We start from the raw sequence: 14368 nt of genomic DNA on the forward strand, positions 1-14368 counted from the left end.
ATTTTCCAGCTTTCCCACATGTCCAGAAACATTCTTCACATGTGCCATGCACCCAAAAGTACGAAGGTGATCGACCGAAGGTTTTCTTCCACACCAAGCTTCATAGGGTGTCATGCCAATGACACTTTTCGTCGGTGCACGGTTTAGCAAGTATACCGCTGTAGTCACCGCTTCTCCCCAAAACCTCCCCGGCAAGCCTTTGCTCTTCATCATGCTTCGAGCCATTGCTACCACGGTTTGGTTCCTTGTTTCAACAACACCGTTTTGCTGCGGTGTGTATGGGGCTGTCAGAAAATGCTTGATGCCATGTTCCTCACAATATGCAGCAAACTCATGTGAGATGAATTCTCCTCCTCGGTCAGTCCGGAAAGCCTTCAACTTTGCCTCTGCTTCTACTTCAGCAGCAATCTTGATCTTCTTGAATGCTTGAAACGCTTGATCTTTCGTTTTAAGCAGCACAACCCACATGTACCGACTGTAGTCATCTACCACGAGTAGAAAATAGCGATTGCCGGCTGGGGTTGCAGGTGAAACTGGGCCACACAGATCACCGTGAAACAAATCTAGTACCTTCTCTGCCCGGTACTTTGCTTCTCTGGGAAACGGCGCTCGCCGTTGCTTCCCTACTAGGCATCCATCGCACACTTGTTCAACATGATCCACCGTCGGCATCCCAACCACCATGTCCTTCTGGCCGAGTTGTCGAAGCGAGTGAAAATTCAAGTGCCCATAGCGAGCGTGCCACCTCCATGCTGGATCATCAAGACCAGCTAGCAAACAGATCGGCTCTGTTCTGTCTAGGTCAAGAATATACAAGCGATTCTTTGCCCTCTTGACCTTCATCAGTAGCTTGCGTTGTCGGTCGTAGCCCCACAGGTACCCATCCTCTAACACGATTTTACATCCCCTTTCCTCGAGTTGACCAAGACTGATTATATCGCTTTTCATCTTGGGGATATAATATACGTCGGTTAGTACCTTGTGATCGCCAAATCTTGTCTCGAAAAGAACTGTGCCTCGCCCTTGTATCGCCACCGTGGAACCATCTCCAAAACGACCCACGGCTAGGTTAAGCTCTGCGAATTGGGTTTTGTCGCCAGTCATGTGATTGCTAGCGCCCGTGTCAAGGTACCACACATTGCCCGCCTTCACTCTTGCTTTATCATGTAGGTAGACTTTCTTTTCAACAAGGGTTACGGACTCAGACTTCTCCTCGATGACTTCCTCTTGACCTTCTTCCATCAGCTCGCACATCTCTACCATCAGCAGCGCCGGATCATCATCTTCTTCCCTGGCCATATATGCTTTCTCTTTTTGTGGCTTCTGCACTCCGACTTGAAGTGCCCGTATATTCCACAGTTGTGGCACCTAACCTTCTTGCGATCAAACTTTTTCTTGGGGGCCGCACCTTTCTCCTCGGTACCTTGAGGAGCTTTCTTTGCTTGTGCTCGACCTCCTCCTTTAGCTTGATCTCTTCTTCCATTGGACGATGACGAATCGCCAGTTTTCCTTGCGGCCATAGCAGACCACTGCGCACGGGTCATCATCAGATGCTCGTCATCTTTGCCGTCTCCAAACACCATCCGGAGTCGTTCATCGTGCGCCTTGTAGCGCCCCACCAAGTCCTCCACCGTGAGGGTCTTCAGATCGACACACTGCTCGATTGAGGTTACGATCTGGATATACTTTGGTGATGCCGCGCGTAGGAACCGCCTAACCACGGAGATCTCGGAGAGTGTCTCGCCTAGGTCGCGGATCCCATTAACGAGCGTCCTTACACGCGCTGCGAACGCGTCGACCGCCTCGTCTTCTCCCATCTTCAAACTCTCATAATTCTTCAGCAAGGTTTGAAGGTTTGCCTCCCGAACACGCTCGTGTCCTTGATGTAGGGTCTTGATCGTATCCCATGCATCCTTCGTAGATTTCTTTCCCTTCAGGTGTTGTAGCACATCGTTCGGCACAGCCGCATGGATGGCCGCCAACGCCAGGCGATCAATGCGATAGTTCGCCGCTCCTTTGGCGTACGTGTTGCCGCCAGGGTCGACTGCGTCCCAGATCTCTTGAGATTCCATAGCCACCTCCATCTTCATTGCCCACATGCTGTAGTCGCTGCGATCGAGCCTTGGAAACGTCGTCGGTGCTGAGTTCCTTCCAGCCGCGGCTCCCGACGTCCCCGCATCCGTCGGCATAGCTCTCGTGTACTAGGGACCGTTTTGCCGGATTAACCTTGGCTCTGATACCAAATGTTAGAAATCAGCCCAAAATCTCTGTCACGCAGTAACAACAAGCAACGCACACACAGGAGAATATTGATTTTGGTATGGCTACAGGCCCGTGTCGAGCCTGCTTTATTTTTCTTATTTTCTGGGATTAGGATAACAAGGCACCGTATGCCCGTACTTATACATGGCCAGAGGCCAGTCCGACTCAACATCTAACAGCCTAACTGAATACGACTAGGAGACCAACTCGTTGATTCCCCTGTACAACTCCTAAACCGACTAGAACTAGGTATGAACCAGAAATAAACCTATTCGAATTTGACCTTATGCTTACAACCTAAAATTCGCCTCATTTTTCTTATTACAGCTAGAAAAAGCCAGCAAGTACAATGGCGATGGTGCTGGATGCGTTTGCATCCTATGTCAGCGACCTGCTCACGCAGGTGGTTGGTGACGAGGTGGGTATGCTGCTTGGGATCACCGGCGACATCGAAAAGATGGGTAACAAGCTGGGGAAACTCAAGAAATTTCTTGCCGATGCCGACCGTAGGAACATCACAGACGAGAGTGTGCAGGGGTGGGTGACGGACTTGAAGCGTGCCATGTACGAGGCTACTGACATCCTCGACCTGTGCCAGCTCAAGGCCATGGAGCGTGGAGAGTCCACCGTGAATGTGGGGTGCTGCAATCCCTTGCTCTTCTGCATGCGGAATCCCTTCCATGCTCACGAGATCGGCACCCGCATCAAAGCGCTCAACCAGAAACTTGACAGCATCGAGAAGCAGAGCGCTACTTTCACCTTCATCCTCAGTTCATACGAGGATCATGACAGTAGGGTGCAAGCAAAGAATGCCAGCCGAGCCCGGGAGTCCACGGGGCAGCTCGACCAGTCAGATGTGGTGGGGGAAAAGATCGAAGAAGACACAAGAGCACTAGTGGCAAAGATCTTGGAGACAAGAAATGAGGTCAACAACGACTTCATAGTGGTTGCCATCGTCGGTGTAGGCGGGATTGGTAAGACCACCCTAGCCCAGAAGGTCTTCAACGATGAGGCTATCCAGAGTGAGTTCGACAAGAAGATATGGTTGAGCGTCAACCAGAACTATGACAACGCTCAGCTTCTTAGGACAGCCATCACCTTTGCCCAGGGAGATGGCCACCGTGGTGAAGAAGTACTGGCCGTACTTCAACCAATCCTTACCACAACACTAGCAGGAAAAAAGATCTTTCTGGTGATGGATGATTTGTGGAGTCATGGAGCGTGGGACACTGTGTTGAAAACACCATTTAATTCTGCTGCACCAGGCAGCCGAATCCTCATCACTACTAGAAATGAAGGTGTCGCCCGAAGGATGAGAGCCACATGGCCTCACCATCACATCGACTCATTATCACCAGATGATGCTTGGTCATTGCTCAAGAAGCAGGTACATAAGTAATTAAACACTAGTGTCTTAATCAAATGAATAATCTGTCTCCAACCATTTATTATCAGACTAGGTAGTTAAACATAAATTTAAGTATGCTTGCCAAATATTATGGGTCGTTAATTCTGTAATTCAAGAGTTAAATGCATTGTAGGTCCTAAAACTATTGGGGGTGGTGTCAAGTTTATAATATATAATGGAAATGCATATTCGAGTCCTAAAGGTACACTATGTGAGTCATGTAAGGAGGTCCTATTACCTAATCTTGTAGGGCTAACATTAACTTTGCTCATTTACAAATATGAATAAGTAAATAGTAATTAATATCGTTAAAGCATTGTACTAAAAACAAGGAAGTATATATATCATACAGCCAATTCGATTCCATATTTTATTCATGCCTCCATAACAAAGGTTCGTGACATTGAGATGTTGTTTTGCCGAGCTTGAATAATAACTATAAAATTTGGGTAACCAATAGATATATCATTTTTACCGATGAAGAAATATGGGTTCATTGGGTTGTATCTTCATGTACCAGTAAAATCTTGGTAAATTTTTCAATCTCTTTTTGTCGACACTCCAAGTGCTCAGCTACTTACCCACAGTGATAGCACAGAATAGAAATGAAAAGTTATTTTAAGATAAAAATAAACAATTTGGGTTAACCATAAATAAGACGCAAAAAAGTACTCCCTTCGATCCATAATAAGTGTCGGGGGTTTAGTACAAATTTGGACTAACTTTGTACTAAATTCCCGAAACTAATATTTGTCGTAGATTATGGATTTTAGGTGACCGGAAGACACCACAATTTCAGTTGACAATAAAATAACGAAACTAATAGCAGAATATATGATTTATGTTAAATCTGGAGTATAATTTTCTACTATAACAGTAATGAGAGAGAATATTGTGCAAAAGTATTTTAAGAGCAGGGCGTGTGTTCCTTCAATTTATATAGAAGGACAAAGTTGTCTAGTTGATTAAGCAAAACAGTTGAAAACCAGATATGAAGGGCAAGCACCATGTCCTGGAGCAGCCTCTCTAGCAAACACGTGCTGTGGGCGTCCTCACATATATAGAGATCTGAGCATGTTGGCCGATATCTGCAGACCGCGTCCCAGGGGTCCGTCGCTCGGCATCCTCTCATTCTTGCTCCAACCCCTGCCACCCTAGGTATAAAGTACGAATGTGCCCCGCAAAATAAATAAAAATAAAGTACGAACGTTATACATGGAATTCATTGCATGAATATTTGGTACTATACAGGAGCAAGATAACTAAATAGATCCTTTTTTACTGGTACTTTCCGTACTTTGAATATTTACATAATCAAACTTGCCCTTGCTCCGTGGATGGTTAGATCATGAAATGCTCCTCTTGTCTCTTAAGAGGTGAATTCGATCATCTTAAAAGAATTTTGTCCATGTAGTTAATTAACTCTATTGGTCTGCATGCATGTTTGTAGGTACTCTCAAATGAGCTAGATGAAGATCACATCAATACCCTAAAGGATATTGGATTGAATATTATACAAAAATGTGGTGGTTTGCCACTTGCAGTAAAAGTAATGGGAGGACTCTTGTGTCAAACGGAGATGCAACGTTGTGACTGGGAGCAGGTTTTGGATGATTATAAATGGTCAATGAGTAAAATGCCCGAAGATCTCAATAATGCAGTATACTTGAGCTATGAAAATATGCCTTCTTATCTGAAGCAGTGCTTTCTATACTACTCTCTTCTTCCTAAAAGTAAAGAGTTTAATGTGTTAGCAGTTGTTGCACTGTGGATTTCTGAAGGATTTATTCCTGGGAATTCTGATGATGACCTAGAAGAAATGGGATTAAAATACTATAAGGAGTTAATATCTAGGAATCTTATAGAGCCAGATAAATCGTATTATGGTCAATGGTATTGCAGCATGCATGATGTTGTTCGGTCATTTGCTCACTATATCGCTAGAGAAGAAGCCCTTGTAGCTCAGAGTGGAGAAATGGATATTCTTATTAAATTTAGTTCACAAAAGTTTCTTCGGCTGTCTATAGAAACTGGTGGATTGCAATCATGTGAACTTGACTGGAAATCGGTACAGGAGCAACAATTATTGAGGACATTAATCTCAACTGTCCAGATCAAGATGAAGCCTGGTGATTCATTGGTTAATTTTTCTAGTCTGCGAACTCTGCATATAGAATGTGCAGGCGATGTGGTTGCATTGGTTGAATCATTGCATAAACTCAAACACCTGAGGTATTTGGCACTAAGAGGCATTGATATATCCGTACTTCCAGAGAACATTAGCAAGATGAAATTATTGCAATTCCTTGAGAACTTTTCCTTGCAGAAGTAAGTATGGTACCTAGAGGGTTGCGCAGTATGACTAATATGAGGAGACTGGCTGGTTATCGAGCCCACATGGATGGCGATTGGTGCAGTTTGGACGAGTTGGGGCCTCTTTCCCAACTCAGATTTCTAGAATTATTTCAGTTGGAGAATGTATCTACTGCCTCGTCTGCTGCTAATGCTACGCTTGCTGAGAAGATACATCTTACGGAGCTATTCCTTTTCTGCACTAGCAAACTGGGATATGGTGGGTCAGCCAACCACAATGAAGTTTTCTCTGAGGATGAGCAGCGACGAATCAAGAAGGTGTTTGATGAGCTCTGCCCTCCACGCTGTGTTGAATTTCTTGAGATGAGAGGCTATTTTGGCCAACAACTCCCGAGTTGGATGATGTCCACGTCAACGGTGCCTCGCCACGTCAACTTGAAGGCTCTATTCATTTCCGACCTGGCTTGTTGCACCCAACTTCCCAGTGGGTTGTGCCAGCTACCCTGTCTGGAGCTCCTTCAGGTCGTCCGCGCTCCATGCATCAAGCGTGTTGACACTGTGTTCTTGCATCCCTCCCAGGCGGTGGCAGCTCCATTTCCGAGATTGCAGAAGATGCAATTATTTGCTATGACGGAATGGGATGAGTGGGAGTGGGAGGAGAAAGTGCAAGCCATGCCCCGTTTGGAGGAGCTTTTGCTCGACAATTGCAAACTGGGCCGTGTTCCTCCTGGCCTTGCCTCCAATGCAAGGGCTTTGAGAAAATTATCCATAGAAGATGTCAAGCAGCTCAGCTGCCTTGAGAATTTTCCTTTTCTTGTTGAGCTTATAGTGGTTAGATGCCCTGACCTGCAGAGGATCTCTGATCTCCCCAACCTGCAGAGGATCTCTGATCTCCCCAACCTGCAGAAGCTCACCATCACTGATTGCCCAGAGCTGACGCTGGTAAAGAGTATTCCTGCACTGGAGGGGTTTGACCTGGAGGATTACACCATGGAAGAACTCCCGGAATACATGCGGGAAATAAAGCCAAGGCATTTGCAGGTATTCTGCAGGCTATGGTTGCTCGCATCGGTAGCTGCCGGACAATCTGGCCTTGATTGGGAAAAGTTCAGCCATCTCGAGCATGTAAAGTCATATGCACCTGATGGAGACAATCGAAGGAAATGGTATGTGTTGTACACAAGAGATGAGTGCAAGTTGGAGTCAAATATTAGCCGCTCTGCTGTATTTGAAGGTAAAATTAAACACAGAAGCTTTGTCTTAATTTGTCTGGGCGCTGCATAAGTTTACTTATTTTCATTTTTGTTCTTACATCCAAACCTTTTAGTGTTTTGTTTCCTTTTTTTCGTTGCTTCTAAACTTCTGCCCCCTGCTAGTGTTTCTCTTGTACTTTTCTTCCGGGCCGCTTCGCGCGACCCTCTATGGCAATAAATGGATCGCTATGTCTGTTTTGTCAAAAAAAAATTGTTCTTACCATTCACCCTTATATCCTAATGACTGAACGTATTCCATATGTACCTTTTGTTTCTCTTGAGTACGTCATTTCCTATGAAATGTAAACATGGTTGTATGTATGTATTGCTGTATGTATGTATTGCTGTGTTGAGTTAGAGAGACGACTCGATCGGGGGAGATGGGCTTGGGCCAGATCCTTTATATATGTTTTTTGATTATTATTTTTGAAAGTATTGTACAATTTTGCCCTCCACGACAATACTCCTTTGTTTTGCTACTTCCATTTTTACCAACAGTATAAATCAATATGGGCCTTTGGACCAACTAAAATGGGCGGCTCATAATCATTTAATTGTACCATAAAACATCCCTATTTCCAACGTGTGTAAGTTGGGCTAATTTCTGATTGGGCTTCACTCCCTCACATTGATAATTATTTGATTTTTACTTGTTCTCCTGGTTCGTGTTGAATTGAACAAATCTAGAGTAATATGTTATTCTAAAAATAAATTCCAAATTATGAATGTAACCATTTTTGTATTTTTCTTTCCATGCATGCAGAAACATTATCGTCTTCTATGGTGGACACACAAGGATTTGAGCATCTCTACAAAATGAAAAGAAGTACCTTCGATTATGTCTGCAGCTTGGTGAGGGTACCAATTTTGGAAGATATGATGGCAACTGATCACACCTTTGTTGATGGGAGAGTGCTATCTTTACAAGATCGAGCAGCCCTTGCTCTGAAAATGTTGAACTCTGATGAGCCTTCGGAGACCGTAGGATCTTCTATTGGCGTGAACGAGGCAATCGTCTCGCTAGTAACAAAGAGCTTTGTTGATGCTATGTGGGAGAAAGCAATGCACCATATTCTCTGGCCAGGTTCCAGTAGAATAGAGAACATCAAGTACAAGTTTGACAAGATCCATGGCCTGCCAAACTGCTGCGGGGTTGTGCATACAGATCACATCACATTTGGATCACAAAACTGTGACCATGAGGTGAATGGCGGCATGCTAATGCAAGCTGTCATTGATACAGATATCAGGTTCACTAACATTTGGTTGGGATCATTAGGTAGCATGAACCAGTCGAGCATTTTTCATGACTCTGAGCTCTTTGAGTGCTGCGAGAAGGGTAAGGTGCTGAATGGTAGCAAGCTTAATTTCTCAGATGGAAGGCAAGTTGGAGAATACATAATTGGTGATGCAGGGTTTTCTCTTCTTCCTTGGCTTCTCACGTCTTACCAGGAAGATGACCTCTCAGATTGTCAAGTCAAGTTTAACAGGAGACACTCCCAAGCCATGACCAACACACTCACAAAGGCAATGGCAAAGTTGAAAGACACATGGAAGTTCCTGCATGGAGGGGCGTGGCGCCCAAAAAATCGATTCAACCCGGCCAGGGTAATCTATGCGTGCTGCACGCTGCATAACATAGTGATAGACAAGGAGTGTGACCCAGGCATGGTGAGCTATCAAAGGGTGAACGACAGCCAAGTGCGCTATTTAGCAGATGAGGACCCAATCATGACGAGAGATATACTGTCGCAACTCTTGACCTGCAAACCATTGGAATCCGGAGGTAAATTAACAGCACTGCTCCTGCATCTAAATTCATCAGTTACACTATCTTTCTTATGTATTTTCTCGTACCAATTCAAACTTACATGGTGAGTAAAGTTGTATAGGCATGCTTCAGTTTTGATCTATACGTGCTCTCATTAATTTTCAGTGGCCGTGCATCATCACTGTTCATTGGCAAAACCATTGGAATCAGGATCACATCTTTGTTGAAAATGCGCGTATGTGCTATGGTCAAGTCAGGATGGTAGTGACTCTTAAATTTTACTAGCGTGTGTGTAGGAGATGTGTGCTACATACAGTGGTCGAGCTAGTGTGGCATACTGGCATGTCTAGGCTGAGAGCTTACTTAACTAATTTCAAACATTACCTACTCGATCGGCCGCCGCCGGCAGCGTCCATTATCCATTATTCCGTAGAAATAACCAAAATAACTCCGTGAACAGACCGCCTAGTGTAGTTCATTGAATGCCTTGTGCCAGAGCCGATACATTATCCATCTCTAAGCTTTAGATCGATACACCCACTGTGCATGTGCATGTAGGAACAGAGTACATAACCAAAATTACCGTGTGGAGAAAGGAGTCTCGATCCTGCATACACGTTGATATAATTTCCATGTTCAATAGATGCACAAATGCGATGTGTCGTATGGTACAATCCTTTGATATCTTGTCTATCTAATTTAAACCGATCTATGGTGTGTAACCGGACAGATCGCTCATCTTTTACCCGTATGATCTGCACAAAGAGGTCGGTTAACACAGAGTAGTTCTTTACACTTCAGTTTCAGCAAAGTACTAGTTGTGTTGTATGGGTTGTCTATCGATACTATAGTTCTGAATTTGTGGATGCAGTTTTAATCCTGTCACTGCTGACCTCTTGGCTTCAAGTTATGGATTGTGAGACAACTTTTGCATCTTATTCTTGTGCAGGAACCCTGGCTATTTTTGAGGATGCACAAGGACTCGAGTCTCTGTTGAAAATGCCAAGAAGAACCTTCGACTATGTCTGCAGCTTGCTGAAGGAATCGTCTTTGGAAATTATGAACAACTACTTCTTTTTTGATATGAGGTTCTTTTCTTTAGAAGAGCGAGTAGCAATCGCTCTGATAATGCTCAACTTTGGCGACCCACCTGCAACTGTTGGATCCTTTATTGGAGTGAACGAGTCAACCGTGTTGCTGGTAACCAAGAGCTTTGTTAATGCCATGTATGAGAGAGCAAAGTACCATGTGCGCTGGCCACACTCTGATGAAATGGAGAAGATGAAATCCATGTTTGACAAGATCCATGGCCTGCCAAACTGCTGCGGCGTTTTACATACAACTCATGTAACATCTGCCTCAAGAAGGTGGGTCCATCAAGATAAGGGCATATTTATACTGCAAGGCGTCATTGATCCAGATATGAGGTTCACAAGCAGTTCAGTGGCACTACAGCCAGGTGACACGGACCAGTCAAGCTTTTTGCACGTCTCTATTCTCTTCAAGAATTGCGAGAAGGGTGCATGGCTGAATGGCAGCAAGCTCAGGGTATCATCAGAAGAAGTTGGGGAGTACGTAATTGGTGACGCAGGATATCCTCTTCTGCCCTGGCTGCTCACACCTTACGAGCTGCAGAATGACCTCCCAGATATTCCTTCTTATCAAGCCGAGTTCAACAGGAGACATTCTGCAGCTAGAAACATTGCGCTGAAGGCAATGGCAAGGTTGGAAGACACATGGAAGTTCATGCATGGTGAGTGGCGCCCGGAAAATCCACGCGAGATGACAAGGGCAATCAGCGTGTGCTGCACGTTGCATAACATAGTGATACGCATGGAAGAGGGTGCACGCATGCCCGGTGACCAAGATGTGAATTACAGCGATCAAGTGCACCAGTTAGCAGACGAGGACGCTGTCAGGGCGAGGGATATACTGTCCCAGCATTTATTGACCAGCATATCATCTCAATCTGAAGGTAAGTTAACACGACTGCTCCTAGCTACATCATAATTTATTGGTCAGGTTGCTCTGTCCACATATTGTTATTTCTATTTATTTCCTCTTGCTGATTCCATCCTTCATTCTTTTAGTCCACGCAGTGGATCAAGAGGAGCAACAGGAAATAGTTGCTTCATCCGGCTCAGGGGGTAGAGCAAAATGTGAAGCACGGGAAGAGAAGCAGTGCTAGCCTGCTGGTAATCAGATCGTCCTTGCACTCTTCTAATTTGGTATTATTGTTTTTCTGCCACATCTTCTAATTTCATTCTTGGTACTCAAGTCCTTCGGTGATATGTAAAGTTACTCGGATAGAAAGTAAGTTGATACACCTATTAGCAATGTGCTAAGCAAAACATTAGCTATTAACTAAATGACCAATACTTCCACGTACACATGTATTTCCTTTTGTAATGGCGATCACTTTGATGATCCATTCAACAGAATGCATGATTAGTTGACATGTCAAACTGCTCTGATGAAATGAAAAATGTCGATAAGTTAAATCCAGCTGCATGGTCCTATATGTATCCGGTGAAACTGATATACTTTAAATCTTGATGTGAGCAGGTGGAAGGGTAGCTGGCCAGCCTTGTTCGTCTTCAGTTATGCATCAATGCAGAGCAGCCCTGGCAATGGAGCCAAAGCATAATGCGAGCTGCACAACATGGATCAAATGTTCCAGTGTTTTTTAAATTTCGGTTCATCTCTTTATCAAATAGTACAACTGTTATGTGTTTTGTACTGTATAAACGAGTGGTGAGCTTTTATGTGTCAAGAAATTCATAATGTAATTTCTAACCCTTCAGTTGATGCAATCTGAAATTTTTGCAAACACAGTCCTATATGTTTATGGCAGTCATTCAATCGTACATCCATACCAGCTATTCATGCTGATGCAGTCTGCACAAGCCGTCTTTAGTCCATCGCTGTCGCTGTTGACCGAAGAACATATATGGCTGCCTTATTTGTGTGACAGATGAACTGATTTGACACGACTGGAAATTCAGAGTTGTACCTTGTGAAATGGTTACATAGAAGAACAGAGATGACAACCAAGATGAGCACAGCAATTCAGGTGAGGACTGCTAAGTAAACATAGAACACCTAAGTAATCCAAAATGAGGAAACAACCAACGCCATGATCAGCACAGAAAGCACATACAAGATCACACATCTGGAACATCGACGATTGAGCATTAATATCCATTTGCCACTTCGATTAATTCGACATGTCTTGGATACATCAGACCCATAATTAACAGACCAGTGATTCCACATTTTATGGCCACTGATATCAAGTTCCTACCCAAAATTAGCACTGAACGCTCATGCTTTCCATCGCAAAAGGGGGGACCTCCAATCATGAATGCCTGATCAGATTTAGGAAATCTTCTTGACAATGTCCTGGATGACCTCGTCCATGTCGAGCTTCTTCATCGCTGTGAAGGGCCGAGGCATGTTCTGCACATCAATTTCAGCGTGTTACTTAAATCAAATTGCAAAGTCGCCCCGCATCTTGAACCAATACAGTAATATTAATTAGAATGAAGGCAAGAAACCAATGTAAGCAAACAATTATCAGTATGGTGCAGAGAGTTTGATTTTGTGACTGAAGCGGCACATATATTATTGATCTGATTGGATTGTTGCCTAGTACTATGAAACAGAATTGTGGTGAGTATGAATCAAAGGTAAGCTTTTGGCAAAATAAAAGTATGGTTATAGCTAACTGTGTAGTGCTATATGATTAAGAATCCCATGGATGATTAGTGAGATTACCAGCAGTGATATGAAGACTTCACCGCCTTCTTCGCGGATCTCAAGACAACCACGGCGTGGCTGAGGACGAGACAGTAAAAAGGGTGTCAATCAAGAAAAGCATGAGATGCAAAAACAAAATGCCAATCATGGCATGGTGAAGTTCATGACGATTCTGATCTAGTAACACACTGGAGAATACCTTTTCGGGGTTGATTATCACAGAAACCCCAGGGACAGCACTTTCCAAATCCTCCTTCACCTTCAAAGCTCTTTTCTTAAAATGTTGGCACTGGGTGCTGGAGGTTTGAACAAACAAGAAAGTGGTAAGAGGAAACGACAACCATAATTGCAGCCAGAGTTGTCAAAACAAATACAACATCATATCAAGTTTACAAAGGGATGTCCCCTCAAAAAAAAGTTTACAAAGGGATGGGCTGTGAAGCATTCAACTTGCCAAGTAGGTTCAAATAATACTTTCCTATGTGCAATGAAGAAATAAGTTTGCATGAAATGCGATCATGTCTGGAACATTTTGATATTTACAATGCAGAACAATGACGGCGTCCACGTAACGAAAAACTCCTAGTTTTCCTACATAAGTAATCATAAGAAAAAGTAAATGTATGTCCGGCAAACAATAAACAGCATGTTTTGCTTGTAGTTCCCATTCGTTCACTTCCCAAATGGAAACGGAGGTTCTCCACATCTTTTGTTTCCCAAAGTAATTTAATCTCTGTATTGGAATTGGGGTTTCAAACCTAAAAACTCTGTTGACGAATAGCCCTCCCTCCAGGAGAGCAGATTTTAGATCCGCAAAAGGAAATGGTATACTACTAACAACTAGCAGAGTTCAGTTTCCTAATTTTTGGTGCATCACTTGCAGTTACGAAACAGAAAGAGCCGGTTTCCTGCTTCAGGTCGACCCCCAATAGATCGGACACCTACTAGTAGAGTCCAGTCGGTTCATTTGATTTTACACCCAAAATTGACACATTTTTTTCCTCAATCTGTCTACAAAACAATCTTACAACTTGGCCTCTTTCATGCATTGATCGTGCCCAAAACCCCCCACTAAATCGAACCCTGAACTCCCTAAATTCGTCCAGAATCCCAAGAGGCAAAAACCTGTAAACCGTGAAACGCACGAACTCACCAAGCTTCGACGACGATGCGCTTCCCGACGGCAGCACCGTCATCCTCATCCTCCACCGCCGCAGCCGCCGCGACCTCCTTCTCGGCCTTCCTCCTCCCCTTCTGCTTCGCCGCCGCTGGAGGCAGCACCGGCACCGCATCTGCATCCTCCTCCTCCACCACCACCGCCGCCGCCTCCTCCTCCTTCTTGCCCTTCTTCCTCCCCTTCTGCCCTGCCGCCGCTTGCACCGGCATCACCGCCTGAGCCTCCTCCTCCTCCTCCTTGGCCGGCGCCATGCTCCGCGTCTTCCTCGGCGACATCGCCGCCGCAGCCGGGGACTTGCGCTTGGGAGCCATCGTCGCCGGGTTTGGGGTTTGGCTGGTGGTCCGGCTGCCGCTCCTTTCACCGGCCTAGATTTCCGGCGGATTAGAATGAGAATGAGAGAGGAAGAATGAGGGAAGTCTCCTCGG

General features: G+C 44.6%; 2 protein-coding genes and 1 pseudogene across 2 annotated transcripts; 1 reads left to right on the plus strand and 2 right to left on the minus strand.

Moving 5' to 3' along the window:
• Positions 1-1262: 1262 nt before the first annotated feature.
• On the minus strand, positions 1263-2189 carry LOC104581919. The gene has a single exon (XM_010231082.1). The coding sequence runs from the start codon at positions 2187-2189 to the stop codon at positions 1263-1265; it is 927 nt and encodes a 308-aa protein (XP_010229384.1).
• Positions 2190-2611: 422 nt separating this feature from the next.
• Positions 2612-11837, plus strand: LOC100828430 (annotated as a pseudogene).
• Positions 11838-12174: 337 nt separating this feature from the next.
• On the minus strand, positions 12175-14368 carry LOC100844744 (selenoprotein H). Its single transcript, XM_003561698.3, has 4 exons — positions 13920-14368; positions 12966-13062; positions 12785-12844; positions 12175-12466 (listed from the first exon to the last, which is right to left on the minus strand). The coding sequence occupies exons 1-4, from the start codon at positions 14252-14254 to the stop codon at positions 12386-12388; spliced, it is 573 nt and encodes a 190-aa protein (XP_003561746.1). The 5' UTR covers positions 14255-14368; the 3' UTR covers positions 12175-12385.

This window comes from Brachypodium distachyon, chromosome 1 (assembly GCF_000005505.3).
Source record: "Brachypodium distachyon strain Bd21 chromosome 1, Brachypodium_distachyon_v3.0, whole genome shotgun sequence".
NCBI lineage: Eukaryota > Viridiplantae > Streptophyta > Magnoliopsida > Poales > Poaceae > Brachypodium > Brachypodium distachyon.

Bases quoted from the DNA above. Each gene is read 5' to 3' on its own strand.
- LOC100844744 (XM_003561698.3), bottom strand. From the start codon at position 14,254: ATGGCTCCCAAGCGCAAGTCCCCGGCTGCGGCGGCGATGTCGCCGAGG. The intron at 12,845-12,965 runs GTATTCTCCAGT...TCTCGTCCTCAG, and splicing joins TGATAATCAACCCCGAAAAG to CCACGCCGTGGTTGTCTTGA. The intron at 12,467-12,784 runs GTAATCTCACTA...ATTGATGTGCAG, and splicing joins AAGTCTTCATATCACTGCTG to AACATGCCTCGGCCCTTCAC.
- LOC104581919 (XM_010231082.1), bottom strand. From the start codon at position 2,189: ATGCCGACGGATGCGGGGACGTCGGGAGCCGCGGCTGGAAGGAACTCA.